We start from the raw sequence: 19,229 nt of genomic DNA on the forward strand, positions 1-19,229 counted from the left end.
GTACCATGTTGTTTCGATTACTTTGCATTGGAGTATAGTTTGATATCAGCTACCATGTTACCTTCAACTCTGTTCTGTTTTCTCAGGATTGCTCTGGCTATTTGAGGTCTTTCACGGTTCCATATAAATTTTTGGAATATTTGTTCTTGTTCTAGGAAAAACACCATTGGTATCTTGATAGGAATTGCATTGAATATATAGATTGCTTTAGGTAGTATGGACATTTTAATGATAACAGTTCTTCCAACCCATCAAAATAGAATATGCTTCCACTTATTTGTATCTTCAATTTCTTTCTTCAGTGTCTTATAATTTTTTTGAGTACAGGTCTTTTACCTCCTTGGTTAAATTTATCTCTAGGTGTTTTATTTTTTGATGCAATTGTAAATGGGATAATTGTCTTAGTTTTCCTTTCCTATTAGTTAATTATTAGTGTATAAAAATGCCACTGATTTCTGGCATATTCTGTCTCGTGAAACCTATAAAAGGGAGACAATATTCAGTCATTCTTATTTTCATAATAAGACCCTTGTCTGTTTCCATTTTTATTTTCCATTGCTGACCCAGATGGGACAATTTGTTTAAAAAAGTCATGGAATCATTAACTTAACACCAGTTTATGTCTACCTTTCAAAAGTAAAACTATAGCTTTTATTTAACCTTTCATTCAGAAAGCATGTAATGTGTCCATTTCATTTAATACCGTCTACCAATTGCCTGGCACATAGTAGGTAATAATAAATACTTGTTGGATGAATGAATAAATCAGAAAATAAATTTAGGATCACTTCCGTGGCATTTGGAAAATTTGAGGTTAAGTTTAGGTCTAGATAAAATTTATTCCACAGGGCTAGGCCGGTGAGAGCTGAGGGTCACTCTGGCCATTTCAGAATTGATCAGTGTTGAGCCACAGTGTCCTCTTGAGATTCTGGATTCTAGGTGGGCAGAGCACCCTGTGGTGCAGGGTCTTATTCCTTCTGATAGAAGAAGTAGTGGTGGCTCCTTGCTTCAAGGGAGAAACACTGGCCCATGTCACCATGCCTGTGGCAGGCTGGGAGCTCACCAGCATCCCTGGACCCTGCTGGTGGGACAGGCATGGCTAGTGCAGGGAGTGATCTGTGAGTTCACCTTTGACCTACCCTCAGGGAGGTGGGTTTTTTGTTGTTGTTGTTGTTTTTTGTTGTTAATCCTCACCCAGTGATATTTTCCAATTGCTTTTTAGAGAGAGTGGAAAGGAGAGGGAGAGACAGAGGGAAACATCTATGTGAGAGAGAGACATCGATTGGTTGCCTCCTGCACACACCACGACCAGGGCCAGGGAACCTGCAACCAAGGTATGTGCCCTTGACCAGAATCAAACCCAGGACCCTTCATTCTACAGTCCAACGCTCTATCCACTGAGCCAAACTGGCTAGGGCAGGGAGGTATTTTTTGTTGTTGTTTTTTTGAGGGGAGTTAGCATGTGCTACCCAAGGTGTCACCAGTGTGTGGAGACGCTGGAGGGCCTGACACAGCCCAAATCTTGTGTAAAGATTGTAAGTGGTCTACACTTGCCTAGGGATCCCCAATTTTATTCCCTGGGTGTAAACTTAGGCTCAGTAGTCCTTTTTGCCCTAGGAACCCACCTGAGTGAGAGCTGACCAGCTTGGATTGGGCCCATACACTCTTCTCCAACCATGGTGTTACCAGGTTCCTGAGTCAGTTCTTACGTTATTTTAAAGTTTGAGGGGTTAATGTATCAACAGTTTCGTGAGGAGAACATTAACAATTTGACAAATGACAACTGGACATTCCAGGCATCCTTTGGAGAAGTTACTGGTACAGATCAACAGTTTAAAAAGGGACACCGATGATGGATGTGAACACTTTGGTTCATGGTATCAGTGCCAGCAGCAAGCAACTAAGCAATGAAATACATGTAAGGGTTTGTCTGTCACTCTAGTCGTCAAGGGGGGATCAGTTAGTGTTTCTTCTGAGTAAGCCATTTTAGTCCATTCAGAAGGAATCAAGAATGTTTAGGAGGATCTGCTTAGAAGAAAAATTAATTCAGACGAAATTTTTCAGAATTGGTGCCTTCCCTGAAAACAGTGGTTGAGGATAATTTATATATATAAAATCCTAATATGCTAAGTGTCCAGACTGATCAGTCGACTGGTCGGTGACCACTCAATCATTTGCTATGACGCACACTGACCACCAGGGGGCAGATGCTCCAACCGGTAGGTTAGCTTGATGCTGGGGTTGGGCTGATTGTGACTGGGCGAGATGGGCCAGACACGCCCTGGAGCCCTCCCACGTTCCCTCCCCAGCTGGCCAACCTCCCACAGTCCCTTCCCGGCTGGCTGGCTCCGATCGGCCCCTATCAGGACTGGGCACAACAGGCCGGACATGCCCTGGAGCCAACCCTCTCCGGCCTCTAAAATATTTCTTCTAATTAATTTCCTTTCATTGTGCATGAATTCATGCACCAGGCCTCTAATAAAAAATAAAAGCAGAAAGTGATTCTCAATACAGTGAACAGTCCCTTGGTGAGCTAGAATAGCTTTGGTAAGAAATATCAGTTTGCAAATCAGTAATACCATAGATAGAAACTTAAGCAGATTTTAAAATTTGTTAATTATTCGTAGGAGCTTCTCAGGCTTCACTGTCACCTGGGGTAAAGCGTGAGTTAACATTGAGTGCTGACAGGAGATTCAGTGTGGTAGAAATGGGGAGGGGGGTAGCACCATAAGTCTCAAGGTAAGCTGATTTCTTCCCTGAAGAATTTTATTTAGCTGAGACAGAATGGGCAGAAATTGAATTTCTGTTAATAAAATGTAAGTCAAGCAGTCATTGGTGGACAGAAAGTATATTCCTAACAAGCCCACTAACGAAAGCTGCCTGGGGAGCTGTGGAAGCAGGATGACAGTGTCTGCGCTGTTTATATGTGAGGGGCCGAGTCTGGCCCAGGGTCCCAAGTAACCATCTATAGAAGGAAAAATGGATAATTTGGATTTCATCAAAATTAAAAACTTTTGCTTTGTGAAATAACCTGTGAAAGCAAGACAAACTACACACTGGGAGCATATATTTGCAACTCACATATCCAACGAAGGAATATGCCCACAATATATAAAGAATGCCCAGAACTCAATGAAGTTACCAACAATCCAATTGGAAAATAGGCTAAGGACATGTATGGACATTTCACCAAAGAGAATGTGAACAGAAAATAAGCATATGAAAATAGGTTCATCAGAAAACTAAAAATGGAACTCCCATTTGACCCAGTGATCCCACTTCTAGGAATATATCCCAAGAAACTAGAAACACCAACCAGAAAGGATATATGCACCCCTATGTTCACAGCAGCACAATTTACAATAGCTAAGATTTGGAAACAGCCTAAGTGCCCATCAGCAGATGAGTGGATTAAAAAACTGTGGTACATCTATACAATGGAATACTACGCTGCTGTAAAAAGGAAGGAACTCTTACCATTTGCAAATGCATCGATGGACCTGGAGAGCATTATGCTAAGCAAAATAGTCAGTCAGAGAAAGATAAATATCACATGATCTCACTCATTTGTGGAATATAATGAACAACATAAACTGATGAACAAAAGCAGATCCAGAGACAGAGAATCATCGATCAGACCATCAAACCTCAGAGGGAAGGCAAGAGAGGGTGGGGGGAAGGGGAAGAGATCAACCAAAGGACTTGTATGCATGCATATAAGCCTAACCAATGGACACAGACACGAGGGGGATAAGGGCACGAGCAGGGGGGAGGGACAATGGGGGGATAAAGACACATATGTAATACCTTAATAAAGAAAAAATAAACAAAAAAAATAGCATTATTTTTTTTGCTGGCAGAGTTTATCAAAGGCTTAATCACTCTGACGTCAGAGGAAGTGGGCATCAGAGTAAGCAGGAGTTCCATCCAGTGCAAATGGGGAGGGGGGTAGCACCATAAGTCTCAAGGTAAGCTGATTCAGCATTATTAGAAACTAGAGGCCCAGTGCACGAATTTTGTGCTCGGGTAGGGTCCCTAGTGGCTGCTGGCTGCTGGCCAGGGTGTCCCTTCCCCAGCTGCCAGCTGGGGCCTTCCTTTGTTCTGCGCCAACCCCTGGTGGTCAGCGCATGTCATAGCGAGCGATTGAACTCCTGGTCGGTTGAACTCTCAAGGGGACAATGCGTATTAGGCTTTTATATGTATAGACTAGAGGCCCGGTGCATGAAATTTGTGCGCGGGGGGGGGGGTGTGTCCCCTCAGCCTGGCCTGCACCCTCTCTAATCTGAGACCCCTCGGGGGATGTCCGACTGCCGGTTTAGGCCCGATCCCCTCTTGCAATCCGGGACTGCTGGCTCCTAACCGCTCACCTGCCTGCCTGCCTGATTGTCCCTAACCACTCTGCCTGCCTGCCTGATCGCCCCAACCCCTCTGCCTGCCTGCCTGATCGCCTCTAACCCCTCTGCCTGCCAGCCTGATTGCCCCTAACCACCTCTGCCTGCCTGCCTGATCACCTCTAACCCCTGTCTGCCAGCCTGATTGCCCCTAACCGCCTCTGCCTCGGCCCCCGCCACTGTGGCTTTGTCCTGAAGGAGGACCGGATGACCAGAAGATGTCCGGTCGACCCAGTCTAATTAGCATATTACCCTTTTATTCGTATAGATTAGAGAAAAATAAGTTTAAAAAACAATTTTGAGATACCACTTCTCACCTATTGGACTGGCTAAAGTGAAAAATAGAAATAACATCAGGTGCTGGTGGGAATGCAGGGAAAATGTCCATCCTCGGGGACTTTGCTAGGAATGTCTGTTCCTGCAAAGCCCTGGGATTCCCAGGCATAGGTGGCCCATGGGCCATGGAGTCTCTCTGAGCTTCCCTCGCCCACCTTCCCTGGCCAAGCTGTGTCCTGGCAGACTCTTGAATCCTTTGACTCACTAGTGCTGGACTAGAAACACCCAAACAAAGGGCCACAGCTGCTGACTTTGAAAGTATATTTCTAGCTCATAGGATTCAACTAGGTGACTCTGAAGACAATCTCTTAGTGAGAGAGAGTGTGCTTCTAACACAGGAAGCTCGTGCTTGTGGAAAATCAGGGCTTTCTTGGCTTGGGTGTTTGCAGGTAGCCCCTCCCTAAAGATGACACGTGTCTATTGTCACTCTCCAGCTCTGTTTACAGGGACAGGTTTTCTCATGTTTAGGTATTTGCACTGGATGGAACTCCTGCTTACTCTGATGCCCACTTCCTCTGACATCAGAGTGATTAAGCCTTTGATAAACTCTGCCAGTTTCTCCTTCCTCCCTCTGCTCCCCCTTGCAGCCCTGCTCAGAAGAGAAGTGGCTTCGTAATTGTCACATGTGGCTCGCCCTCACACCCTTCCTCTCCCTGCGCCAGTGGAGACATCCTGTCTGCTTGCCGTAGGCTGCTCCATAAGACCGTCCGGATCCCAGGAGTGGCATGGACACCTTTTGTGTGCAATTTGTTCTGCCTCTTCCACAAATGGCTGTGACCTTCCTGCATGTGACATGTAGACGTTCCCATTGTGGGATAGCAGGAAAGCCGCAGTGCTGGTACCAGCAGGTCTGAGGGGCGCCTTTAGCTGGGCCTGTGGGCAAGTGTTGTCTTGCTGGGACTGTCACCTGCTCTGGAAAATGAGGGACATGATGATGAGGGATCTCTAAAGTTTAAATGACCTATTTATGTGTAAGGAGCCCAGAAGATCCCGGCTCACTGTAGGTCATTGGTGCTCCTTCCTTTCCCCTCTTACATTTTGTGCTCCTGGCCCCTCCCAGGGCAAAGTACAAAGTCTGATGGTCGCTCCCTATCTGTCTGCACAGGGGCGCTTTCAGGGAGGGGGTGAGCCTGCCGGGACCCTGGTCCCATCTCAGCCTTTGGATTTCTAGCTAGAAATAATAAGATTCTGTCCATCACCCCTTCCCACTGAGGGACAGACACATCCAGTAACACCCACTCGCTCACAGGGCGGACCTGCTCAGTGGAGAGCACATCACAGAAGTAGCTTTGTTTCGTATTTACTAGTATGTGGACTTCTCAAAAACTATCTTCCTAAGATTGTTTCTTTTTTCTTTTTCTTTTTGACAAAAGGAGGGATATCTTGAATCCCAGGAAATAGTTATACTTGCTTGTTGAAGAGTTTTTAGCAAGTGATTATAGCAGTTTTGCCTGAAACTTGCCTGTTTAAATTTTCTAGACTGGTGAGCAAGGCTGACTGCTGGCGGGGTCTCTAGGTGGCTGTTGGGGGGCAGCCCGCGTGGGCACCGCCTGCTGGGTCTGATCATGTAGGGCCCCTGGGAGGGGAGGGCGGCAGCAGGAGAACTTTCAGACCCCTCTCTCCACCTACACAGCACACTCTCCAGCATTTTGAAATTTCAGAGAGCTCTGTTGGAGTCTCCTTTTTAAGATCTTCAGGCAGTTCGGGCCCCAGGACTCCTGTGCTGGGCGTGTCTTCCCTTCCCCCTCAACGAGCGTGTTTTCAAGTCCGCTGTGGGCGGACAGCGTTGGCTCTTTCTCTCTCGTGGCTTAGAATAGAACGACTCCAGACAGGCTGTTTTCTTTAATGCCTTCCACAATGGGAGTTCTTGATATACCAAAGTGAAAAGCTACAGGGGACATTTAAAATAAAATTTAAAGATAAAGCCTTAAGTGATAGTATCCAGGAATTTACTGGCTAGAATTACAATTTTAACTTGATGGCGCGTTTAAAATATTTTTTTTCTTCTGGTGATGCCATTAACTAAATGTTTTAAGGAACTTTTTGGTCATTCACAGAAACATAAAAATCCTAGTCATACCCTAATCAGTTTGGCTCAGTGGATAGAGCATCAGCTTGCGGACTGAAGGGTCCCAGGTTCGATTCCGGTCAAGGGCATGTACCTTGGTTGCGGGCACATCCACAGTAGGAGGTGTGTAGGAGGCAGCTGATGGATGTTTCTCTCATCAACGTTTCTAATTCTCTATCCTTCTCCCTTCCTCTCTGTAAAAAAATCAATAAAATGTATTTTTTTTAAAAATCCCATTCATGTGAATATGTAGTTCTTAAGAAATTTTCCCCTTCATACCAAGTATTGGAATAAACCTTGGTGATTTTACAATCCAAGGTTATATGTTTATCCTGGTCACCTTACTAAAAATATTCTTACGGAACATAAATTTCTAAATTTTACATTAGAAATAGGACGTAAACTCATGCGCGATGAATATAGCAGTGCAGATAGCAGCAAAGGGAAGCGTCGTCCCTGTGAAGTGATGTGAACACTGGCACGAGAGGGCCGGGCTCCGGAGGGACTGGTGGCCCTGCGGGTGAGTTTGCGCTCAGTCCTAAAAGCACTGAGCAGCCTCTGACAGCTCCAGGCAGGAGGCCAGCTGTCCTCCGTGAGAGCTCAGAGGGCGCGTGTGGGAGAGGTCAGTGGTTGGGACTGGGGCGCTAGGTTGGAACGGCTGTTTGGATCATGCAGGGAGAGCTGTTGGCCTCTGGCATCAGTGACAGGATGAAAGAGAAGCAGATGGAGGACTTCTCAGGATTAGTGACATTTCTGTAAGCTGCCTCTGGCCTCTCCTCTCTAAGGGGCCTTCGCCGTCATCCCTTCTGGCTTCTAGCTGCACACAACTTGCTGCATACAAGCAAGGCTGCTTTCATGTGTCTTCCCACCCAGCTCGGGGGCCCAAGCCTCACCCGAGCGCCCCTTAGTGTTCATGACATGCTTGAACATATAGTCGATGCTGGCGGTACTTGGGTTGTTAAACCTGTTTCATGCTTCCTGAGACATTTCACTTTGTGTGTGTGTGATTTTTTTTCAATTCTAGTACAAGGTTATAGGTGTGTTATTAATATTTTTATCAATGAGAAATGTGAGCCCCTGAGAAGTCAGCCGCCCGCCCTTGTGGGGTTGCCCAGCCTGTGCTCGGGGAGAAAGGCCTGGTCTGCCTGCTCCTACTCCCCTGGACAGACTGCCTGGATATCAGTCTCCTTTCTGCACCAAAGAGAAGCTTGTGCAGAGCTGAGGATTGTGCTGCCAGCAGGGGGAGAGGGACCACGCCTCCAAGGGTGTCCCTACACCTTATAAAGCCATCGGTGTAGGAAAGAAATGCCATGAAGGTTCCTGACGGCCATAAAATTCCAAACATGGAAATGATTGCTTTGTTATATGAAACATTTGTTCCAGCATTAAATAATTATAAAATAAACTCCTGACACCAGAATGGAAACCATCACCGTTAAGCTGCTCTGTTTACTCTGAACTGATCCTGGCATGGCTGGGGCTCACACGTTATTGGGGGGCGGGTGGAGAGGGGGGCACTCTTCATTGCCTGGAGACACGGGGCTCTGGGTGCTCCTGTCCTGGCCAGACCTGTGCAGCCTGGTGGCTCTGCACAAACCCCATGGGGCTGAATTGCCAGAAGGCGGCTGAGATGGAAAAACGGGGAGCGTGGTGTCACTTTCACTCTTGTATTCGTTGGGCCGGCTTTCCCTTCACTTTTCTCTGACTCAGGCTTTACGCTGAAACTCTGGACTACAACATAAGTAAGAAAAATAATTTTATTTGGGGAGGGAAATAAGAATGATCTTTTCTGTCTCAGAGTATGATTTAACCATCTATCTACTGATGGTTTCCGTTTATTGCATTTTCATTTCATTTTATTATTTTTAATCCTTACCCAAGGATATGTTTCCATTGATTTTTAGAGAGAGTGGAAGAGAAAGGGAAAGACAGAGAGAAATATCGATGTGAGAGAAACACGTTGATTGGTTGCCTCCTGCATGAGTCTCGACCAGGGCCCAGGCTGGGGAGGGGTGTGCAACCGAGGTATGTGCCCTTGATGGGAATCAAACCCAGGACCCTTTGATCCACTGGCTGAGCCAAGCCAGCTAGCACTGCATTTTTATTTTAAATTTATGACTTGTCTGTAACTCTGTCTTTTCTTTGTAACAGAACACATGGCAACTCTATTTCTACTGCTGGAATGGAACTTCTTTGAGGATAACATAAGTTACACTTTTCATAAAGTGGAAAGAAAGTGCTTCAAAAGATCACTTTTATTTTCTCCTCACTGAGGTTATCAACAATTTTTAAATTTAGTTTCTGTTATACATTCTTACTTCTAAAATGAAAAGGGACTTAAATGGGTGTCTTAAGTATTCAAGCATGGAAAATATGCTCTTTGGAATTTTATATGGAAAATAATTGAGTGTGGATCCTGTTGTCCGTGCCTTTAGACATTAGCAGCTACTTTTCAAGAAGCAAAATTCTGTAGCTGTGACATGGGGGTGGGGGAGTGGGGGGCTACCTCTCGTTGATGGTGATCTTTTAGCTCAGATTGAGAGAACACTAATTAACCTGCTGTAAATCCTGGACTTTTCCTTGTAGGATGAGAGATGTCAAATGCTTAGAGATGTGGCATGGAGCAGTGGGTCCTCTTTCGTAGCCTTTCTTCCTCCGTTTTCCAGAGTTTTACTCTGAAGGCGGTGCTTGCTACAGATCCAAGGCGAGGAGGAGAGAGAAGGTGTAGCCAAAGGATGTTTCTGCCTGAACTGATGCCAAGTGATGCCATGGCATTGGTTGTAGGTCATCCTCAGACAGAAACCAGGGATGCATTCTGGGTGGACGGAATTATGTGTAAAGCCAGCCGACTTCTGTCTGTCTGTGTATCTATCCATTATCTGTTTCTATCATATCTATCTTATTTACCTATCTATAGCTATCTGTTGTTTACCTATCACCCATCTATATTCATCTATCAATCATCCATTCTTTGCATCAGTCAGTCATCTATTATTTACCTATTATCTGACTAGAGCTGTCATCTATATCTTATCTATCTTTATTGTTTTAGCACGAAAACCTTATCAGTTGCCTCAGAACAATGAGCAGAGCATAAGCGCCCCCACTAGAAAGTTTGCTTCTAGAATTTGCAGTGAGTTTGTAAGAGAATCTTTTGGCTCTCTGGCTACCAGATGCAAATGTGGTTCCATAGTTAAACAATACCTGGACTTTTTCCTTGAAAAAGACAATGTGTAGCAAGGGCATGTTTAGCCCTGATGCTCAGGGCACCTGAGTGAACCTGGCCCCTTGTCACAGGGGCTGGATCCTTTTGGATAACACACACCAAGCTGTTGTAATTAATACTTTAACTAGAGGCCTGGTTTGTGCACCAGTGAGGTCCCTCGGTCTGGCCTGCGGGGATCAGGCCAAAACCGGCTCTCCGACATCCCTCGAGGGGTCCCAGATTGCAAGAGGGCGGTTCTTGGGTGATGCACCCCGGAATTGGGCTCCCTCCTCTCTGGTTCTGGGTGCATCACCTAAGAACCACAGCTGCCAAGTCACTGCAGCTCGGCAGCTCCTGCGTTGAGTGTCTGCCCCCTGGTGGTCATTGTGCGTCATAGCTATCAGTTGAATGGTTGGATGGTCGCTTAGGTTTTTATATATATATATATATATATATATATATATGTATATATATATATATATATATATATAGACTAGTGACCCGGTGCATGAAATTCATGCACATTAAAAGGGGATTAATTAGAGGAAGTAATTTAATATTGCTATTTGCCCTTTCTCTATAATAGAAGTGTCAGAGATGAAAGAAAATTAGTAAAATGTATATGAAAACCTTCCTCCTATCAGAGTCTGGGGCTCACCATGGGACCCAGATTCAAGTCCCCGCCCACCCACATGCACCTCAAAATCGCGTGAGACCCAGACCCGGCTGCCCCCTCCCCCCCCATTGGGATAGATCCAGACCTGGCCAGTCCCACCCTTGTCAAGTCCTGCTGGGCAGGGGGCGTAGCCTCAGGTCCCCTGGCCTGGCGCCAGGACGGAGGGCATGGCCTGAGGTCCCCCAGCCCAGACCGGGTCAGGGAGCATGCCTTGAGGTCCTCTGTCAAGCCCTGCCAGGTGGGGGACACGGCCTGAGATACCCTGTCAAACCCCCTGGGTGGGGGGCATGGCCTGAGGTCCCCCGTCAAGCCCTGCCTGGTGGCGGGGGGGGGCACAGCCTCAGGTCCCCCGGCCCAGCACCAGGAGGGGGGCGCAGCCTCAGGTCCCCTGTCAAGTCCCGCTGGGTGGGGGGCATGGCCTGAGGTTCCCTGTCAAGCCCAGCCAGGCGGGGGCACAGCCTCAGGTCCCCTGGCCCAGTGCGAGGGCCGGGGGTGCGGTCTGAGGTCCCCCGGCCTGGTGCTGGGGCAGGGGGAGCATCCTGAGGTCCCCCAGCACCAGGATGGGAAGTGCACCTGAGGTCCCCCATCAAGCCCCGCCGGGTGGGGGGGGTGCGGCCTGAAGCCCCCTGTCAAGCCCCACCTGGTTGGGGGCGTGGCCTGAGGTCCCCTGGCCTGGTGCTGGGGCGGGGGTAGCAGCCTGAGGGCCCCTAGCCCAGCACTAGGACGGGAAGCGCACCTTGAAGTCCTCCGTCAAGCCCTGCCAGGCAGGGGGCATGGCCTCAGGTCCCCTGGCCTGGCATTGGGGCTGGGGGTGTGGCCTGAGGTCCCCCAACCTGACGCCAGGGTGGGGGGCGCGGCCTAGATCCCCTGTCAAGCCCCATGGGGGTGGGGGAGGGCATAGCCTCAGGTCCCTGCTGATTGCTCATTAAGGCTCCTTATGGGAACTTGGCCTCAGCTGTGGGTGTAGCCATCTTTGTGATGGAGTGATGGTCAATTAGCATATTCCCTCTTTATTAGATAAGGTAATGTAATTGTTACCCATTTCCCCCTCTGCCCTTTCTCGGGTGTTTATTAAGTAGTGAGACAGTCACCCTGTGTTTGCCGTGATTACGAATGCAGCTTCTGTCCAGCTATTTACTTGAAGTCACTCTGTGACGCTTGTGTCTGATGCTCACTGTGTGACTGCACCCTAGTGTGTGAAACAGCAGGGTTTGGTCTGGAGGACACTGACCCATGAAGGTGGCACAATGTGGTTTTGAGGATGAACTATGCATATGTTACAAAAATAAGCCATCGGCAGCCATTGAGGCCTCCTGGGGAGAGCAGCACTGGGTCTTGTGCAGAATTCTGTGCCACAGGAACCTAGACGCTGGGGTGTCGCTGGGCCAAGCCAGAGGGGAGGGGGTGACAGCAGGCAGTGGGTTCAAGGTTGTCCCTGAGAGCAGGATGTCCTGGGCGGCTGGAGCTGGGCAGGACATCCAGAGAAGGCTGACCACATTGTGTTGGCTGGAGTGGCAGATTCTAAGTGTGGTTTCAATGGGGACAGTTTTGGATTTGGACAAGCTTTGTTTTCTTTTTAGCTCTAGGGCTCTGAGTGAGAAACATAAGTGCTATTTGTGCCTCAGTTTCTCACCTGTTAAATCAGTTGTAAAAATGAAAAGAGATTATTTAGGAATGGGACATGTAGGACAGGGCCATGCTGACATCTTCCTTTTTGAAAGGGATCATGGTTTCTTGGGGAAAGCATTTATTTTCCTATACGCCTAAGGTTTTAACAATTGGAGTTTTCCAAAGTAAGACTTCAAAGAGTTCAAAGTGAGTTTCCTGTGAAGTTGGCATACTCTGAAAATTAAGGGGGGAACCCCCTCATGCTTAAAATTTCATCTGAGAGATTTTTAAAATTTGAGCTGAGTTTTGGGTGTAGAATGAACTGAAATGGGGCTGGTTTGCCAGGGCTCGGATTTGCTGGTGGAATGGTGCACAGATGCTGTGTGACGACAAATCCTGAATGGCCAGTGGGATTGTCTGGGAATGGGTAAATAGTAGGTGTCTACCTAGTGTGCAGGGAGCCTCTTAGGAGGCTAGTGTGTACTAGTTCATGTCCCACTGACATACTCTCACTCACATGTTCCTTTACCTGGTCCCTGCTTGGTTTTGTCCAGGTGTCCCTCGAATGCAGGGAGCACACTGGTTTTGAATTTGTAAAATGCTGAGCGTGAGCCAAAGTGAGTTAATCAGGAGTACAGTTCGCATGGAAACCAGCTTTCTGATAGTTTTATTATTTCAAAAACTGGTCAGGGAAGAACATGTGGTGAAGGACGGCGAATCTACTGGGGAGATGGGGCAGCTGCCTTCCCAGGAGCCCCCGGGGGCTGAGAGGACAGACCCCGACTTGGGAGGTTGTTCTAGAGCAGAAAGTTCCTCCTCCTGCAGGTTATTTTATCAGGTTTTCTCAAAGCCGGGTGTTTGCCTCTTTCTAGCGATGCGACACGACGAGCAGTCAGCTAAAGCAGCGATTTTCAACCTTTTTCATCTCATGGCACACCTAAACTAATTACTACAATTCTGCGGCACACTGAAAAATGTATTTTTTCCTGCTCTGACAAAAAGGTAGAATTTAGATTCATTCACACTGGACAGCTATTGTGTTGGATGTTGTCCTTTTTTTTATTTGACAATCTAAGGGAAAAGAGGTCAGTATCCCTGACTAACTAGTCAGGTATTGGCATGTTTTAAAAATTCGTGTGGCACACCAGTTGAAAGTCGCTAGGCTAGTGAGAAGCCTGTGGTGGGGGTCGGAGCAAGGTGTGAGAGCCACTCCTCAGCCACCGTCTCCGTGTGTTCACTGACTGCCTTATCTTAATCGCAAAGCTAGTACAGTGTGCACATTCATGTGGGTATTTGGGTGTTGATATTTTGGACATTTTAAACAAGTAGGTTTGATGGGGTCTTTCCAAAAGAACTGAACAGTCCAAGCGCTGATTGGCAAAGGGGTGCAGGTGCAGAGCATGGTAGACCCGTGATGGGGGCCATGTTTCACTCTAGCCCAGTCAGCCCACTGACGGCCACTGAGGTGCTCATCATCCGAGAGCAGGATGTGTTTTCTGTATCTCTGTTGTTTATGGCTCCATGTTTAAAAAGGAGTCATGTGTTCTGTGGAGTGGATAAGACTCTACACTGGGCTGTGAATTACCTGTCAGACATTAAGCCCTGAGGGCGCTTTATGGTCTGATCAAATTAATGAGCATACCTCACTAGAAAAAGCAAATACACCAATTTGTGGCTGAGACATAATAACTTTTTATTTGCTTGCTCTATTTTTATTCAAACGCAGGTTTTTGGCTCTTTTGGGAATGATGGTTTGCTCAGACTATTAGGGAAAAATTAGCAGATTCTAAAAAATTCAAGGGGAACATCAGTGTTTTGTGTGCTTTACACTTATATTTGGAAAGGCTGCTGCGAGTCATAAAGGTTATTTTGTCCCATGTGCTCAGCACTGAGGAAGAGTGTCAGCGTGGTGATGATGGCGCCTGCTCTTCTGCATGGGAAACTCTGTCTTTAACATTTTAATTCTTATTTTACCGATAAGCCAATAAGCACCTTTCTCACATATTTGGATTTCCATAGGTTCCGTGTTCTTTTTTTTTTTTTTTTTTTTTAACTTAATGTTCCATTTGGTCTAAGTCACTTATTTTCAAAAATACCCTAGCAGTTTCAAGTCCTTGGAACTGACATGTCTGATTAGAAAAAACCTCACTAATGGAGGAAGGTGCTAATCAGTAATGGTTTTAGGCTGCTGTCACTGGCATGGGCCTGCACAAGCCATGGTTGACTAGGTTAATGAGAGCCATGGGACTGGGAGGTTCCTGCTCTGGCAGATGTGAATACGGTGTGGAGAATCTACTTCTGGGTCCTGTCAGAGCCAAAACCTTGAGCGCAGGGCCTGGGCAAGCATTTTTGTTTGTTTGAGGGCAAGGAGAATGACTAAAGTGCTTTCTTTTTAAGTTATAAGGCAAACAGAAAACACAGTTGTGACTGTTAGTCTTCTTGGACTCTTTTGGGGGATCAGCCGAACCGTGGGGAAGATTCTGAATCTTTCTTTCCTTCTCTTATAGGTGACATCACACAAAAAGGATATGAAAAGAAGAGATCGAAATTAATTGGCGCCTACCTGCCCCAGCCTCCGAGTACGTACACTTTGATGATATGTCATCTAGTTTAGAGAGTTAACTGCAACATGCAAGAGAGAATAGCGCAGATCCTTTCTTAGTCCCTGATTTGCATGAAGACTGCGCTCCTGACATGGCACTAGTCACATCTAAGTCCTTTGTATGACTATTGTATGTATATTTTGTGAATATAGAAAAAGCACATGATATTCTATAAGTGTGCTTAATATGTTTAGTAAGTATTTCATCTATAGAGGGCAGTTCTATGGTTGATTACTTCAACATGCTAAAATGATAAAAAGACGAGAGAAGTTATGATTTAAACATGATTTTTAGTTTGGGAAGTTAAAAATTATTGCTGTTGCTTATAGTTTAATTAATCCAAGGTTTTGTTGAAGTAGTTGGGGAACAGGCCAAATCTAGAAACCTAGGAAATGATATAATATCCTGCCTGGGATTATGAAATCTTGAAGGTTTGTTTTGCTTAGAAATGTGATTGTAAGACATTATGGATTCTTCCCCAAAGCACAAAGTCTGTTTCACTCCATGTCCAGGTTTATAGAATCGCTTTGCACTTGAGCCAGGTTCTGTCCATTTCAAGAAACAGAAAAGGATGCCAGGCTGGAGTTCCCACAGCTCAGTTCTAGTGAAGCTCAGTTTGGTTTGAGGGTGACCGTGAGATGGCTAGGCTTTGGGAATGGCTTAAAGCTGATGCAGTTAACGCTGTACTCAAGGAGAAATGAAAGCAGTATAAATTTTGAAGGTGGTGCCTGAACTCTACAGTTTTCACTGTTAAAACAATTTTTAAAGCTGCTCCGATGATTCTGCTAGAAAAGGGTTAAGTCTGTGGGGGCACATAGCTCACAGATCCCCCTCTGCCCCTCCTGATCTCCAGGCTGTGACACACCCAGTTGTGGCCTGTTAGCATGGTTAACAGTGTTACATTCCAGGAAGCTTAATTTGTGTGTTGAGCTTCTGCTGTGTTTGTAGCTTTGTTTTGATTTTGTGTGCTTACTTTCTTTCCTTGATTCTTAAGAGAGTTAATATAAAGATGGACCTGTTGTATAGCCTGAATGAGTAAGTGAAAAATAAACCAGTTCTTTGGTTGGCTGATGCCCATGTGTGAAAGGCTTTAGGAGTAGGTGTGGGCAGACGAGTAGCTGGTGGTCTCCCCCTTTTCCCTTCTCTCCTCCTCTAGCAGTACTGCGTGGTGATGGCCATCTTCGTGGCCTTGATGGTGAGTCCCTTTCAGCAAGTGGCCCCTCCTCATCTTGGAGGAAGGCTGGTTGGCTGACTCTAGGCTCTTACCATTGCCGGGTTCTTATTTCTGTGCCTTACCAAACAAGAGTGAAACAGAAGCAGTGCCCAGACGATGGTTCTCCAGCCCCCGTGCCCAGAGCTTGGCTGGCTGTGTGGGCTGGGCGCTCAGGGTGGCACCCATGTTGCGTGGTCCCTTTGGTGTTCTTTGTGCTCTTCTGCATGGGGTCGGCAGCTCTGCTCAGCGCTGTAACAAATTTAAAAAAAACTAAAGTTTGAATTAATTAGTTTTTTTTCGACTTGTTACAGCAGCGAACGGAGCTGCGGTGGCCCGGTGTAGACTGCAGCACAGTGAAGGCGCCCCGAGGAGAACGCCACACTCCGGCCACATCGGGGTGTGTGACATCAGAGAAGCCGCTGGCAGGGAGCGGGTGGCCAGCACCGCGGGAAACCGGCCTCTGTTTTACTTTCGTTTCGGTGAGCGCACTTTTCTGAGAGAGAGAGAGACCCCATATTTGAAAGGGACTATCACTCAGCACCATTCTAAACAGAAGTGCAAGGCTTAGCGTTGGGGGACCCTAGCATTGGGAGTCCTGTGTGTGAGCCCTCATTCTCCAGATGAGGTCACACAAGTTTTCAGGGGGCCATAGTACCCCTTGGTTGTAAAGTTGTTATAGAACCTGGAACTATGACTGTTCCACTGACCCAGGGCCAATTAGAATAGAATATGCTGTTTCAACAACGCTATTTTTATAGTTGGGACACCGCTTACAAAATAGTTGAGAAAGAAGACTGTATGACAAATTCTAAAAGTCTTCTTAAAATTATTGGTCTGCTGCTGACCTTTGTCTCCTAGCCAAACACCTCAGCAGAGGAAGAACTAGTGGTCCTGGCCCCTGAGACCTGCTGAGGGGAGTGAGAGCTACAGGCCTTCACCACTCCTATGCCCGAAGGGCAGTGTATGGGGTTTGATAGACAAATGAAACCGATTACTGACAGAATGTATTCTTCAAGGTAATGATCCTCAGAGGTCAAAACTGTGTTAGTGGTTGATAGTTTGAACACAAGAAGCCCAAAAAGGTGAGTTTAATGAAACTTTTAGTAGAATAAGAAGATAAACATTTGTAAGTTTTAGGCTTGTCTTCGGGGTTTTGCCTCTGAATAAAAGGCATTGTTTGAAAATCATGCACACATAATAAAGAGAGAAAGCTTAATATTACAATTGGCCCCAAGGCCTGGTTACCCCACTGCGGCTTCTGTTGGTCCCCTCTGAGCTGCTTGCTGACAGATATAAGATGAGTGTCCTTGCAGGAGGAATGGAGGCTTTGGTGAGTGGTTGGTGGAGTCGGGTGTTAGCTGTGAGGTCCTTCTCACAGTGACGGGAGTCTCACACACCTGACTGAAATGTGAGGAAGAGAGAGCCTGCCTGGGCACGCTGCTCCATGGACCTTGTGCCCATCCCATTCCCACTGGGCATGGTTCAGGGTTTCATGAATGTATAGTACTTAGACCCGTGCAGTCAAGTGTTGGCAGTTCTTCTCCGTTCTGTGTGAAGATGGTAAACCGAGGCCCAGGGACACAGATGGTGACAGGAGCCAGCTGGGACACCCATCTCCAGAGCATGATGTTGTCGCTGGTGCCTTTCCCCTCAGTCCACGTAGGATCTGAAGCTAGGTCAGTGCCTGGCACGTAGCGCTCAGGGGATTTTTATCACGTTATCATCTGAGGGGAACTATTTTTTGTCTCCGTGGCTTCCCATTTTGGACAGTTACCCCACCTCCTTTGGGACACATCCCCTCCCAGGGACCTCTCTTGGTCTGTCTCTGTTGTAGACACTGGGCAGCCTGCAGCTTTCCTGAGAGTTGGTTCTCAAATGTGGTATGAACATGAGATCCTATGATAGGTAACGAGAGGGACCCCTCCATTACCGCCCCTGGGTCCTCCTGTGGTGACAGGTTGAATTCTGCTTTGGAGCTGTATTTTTTTTTAAATAAATTTTTATTGATTTCAGAGAGGAAGGGAGAAGGAGAGAGAGAGACACCAATGATGAGCATCATTGATTGGCTGCCTCCTGCATGCCCTATACTAGGGATCAAGCCCACAACCCAGGCATCTTCCCTGATGGGGAATCGAACCATGGCCTTCTGGTTCATAGGTCAACGCTCAACTACTGAGCCACACTTGCTGGGCTGGAGTTGCATATTTGACTGTTGACTTTTTCTTGTTAGAACATACCTTTTTTAGCCACCTCAGATTTCATTCACAATGAAGTCAGACAAAAATTAGTGAATGAAATATCCACACTAATACTTTAGTTTCTTTTAATATCCTGTTGCTAGTGACCTGTTAAAGCTATTCTTGTTTTGTCAAATTTATTTGCTCTTAAAACTTGTGTTTTTAAACCTGTATTTCAGCTTATGAAAATAAATATTGACAGTGTTTGTTGAATATTAGCTTTCTGAGGACAGACATGTAGGATCCATGCACAGGCGAGCACTGACCTGCCAGTTTGCATTGCGGGGACGAGTGTGTGAGTGTTAGGACTGTGCACATCTCAGAGGAAGTTCACGACCACCTAGGGACCCAGAAGAGGTCAAGGTTGAAAGTAGTTCCAGGAAGCATGTTTGAATGAACTAGAAAGATAACAGTACTGAGAATGAAAGCGAAACATTAAGTGTATATATGAATCGGTCACTGTGGACCATTTGGAATCTGGACCATTCCAAACTGTCCATTTAGCTGTTCTTTCAGAACTGTACTAAGATGTCAGTAAACTGGTAAAGTGTAAAGCCACCAGACAGGGGAAGGGAAGAAACAGTGACACGTTTATGTGATTTGTAAGGTGCCTCCCTAAGCTTGGGGGGTTGGGGCTGAGATAGAAGACGAAGGTGAATGAAACCTCAGGGTGTGGGGAGGCATGGGGTGATCCATTCCCTTCTCACTCTCCAGAGAGGTTTGTTCTCTGGAGAAATGGACTAAGAGCCTCTAGATTCAGGGACACCAAGCGATACTGACCCCAGAGGCGCTAAATGAGAACGCGCATGCTGGAGGGAGAAGGGCTCCAGCCGTGAATGATGGGTGCTCCTGTGTTTGGTCATAAGACGGGAGACCAGAAGTCTAATCTTTG

General features: G+C 46.6%; 1 protein-coding gene across 4 annotated transcripts in view; it reads left to right on the forward strand.

Annotated features, from left to right (window-relative positions):
* DIP2C (disco interacting protein 2 homolog C) overlaps positions 1 to 19,229 on the forward strand; it is a 421,423-nt gene that overhangs the window by 197,455 nt on the left and 204,739 nt on the right. For 2 of the 4 annotated variants that reach the window (XM_080656658.1, XM_080656659.1), the window contains exons 2-3: positions 14,792 to 14,863; positions 16,412 to 16,579. In XM_080656658.1, the coding sequence (XP_080512784.1) occupies positions 14,792 to 14,863; positions 16,412 to 16,579 (240 nt within the window). The remainder of the gene's footprint in view (positions 1 to 14,791; positions 14,864 to 16,411; positions 16,580 to 19,229) is intronic. The other 2 variants (XM_080656660.1, XM_080656661.1) reach the window with 1 other exon arrangement.

This window comes from Plecotus auritus (genome assembly GCF_963455305.1).
Source record: "Plecotus auritus genome assembly, chromosome: 1".
Classification (NCBI taxonomy): domain Eukaryota; kingdom Metazoa; phylum Chordata; class Mammalia; order Chiroptera; family Vespertilionidae; genus Plecotus; species Plecotus auritus.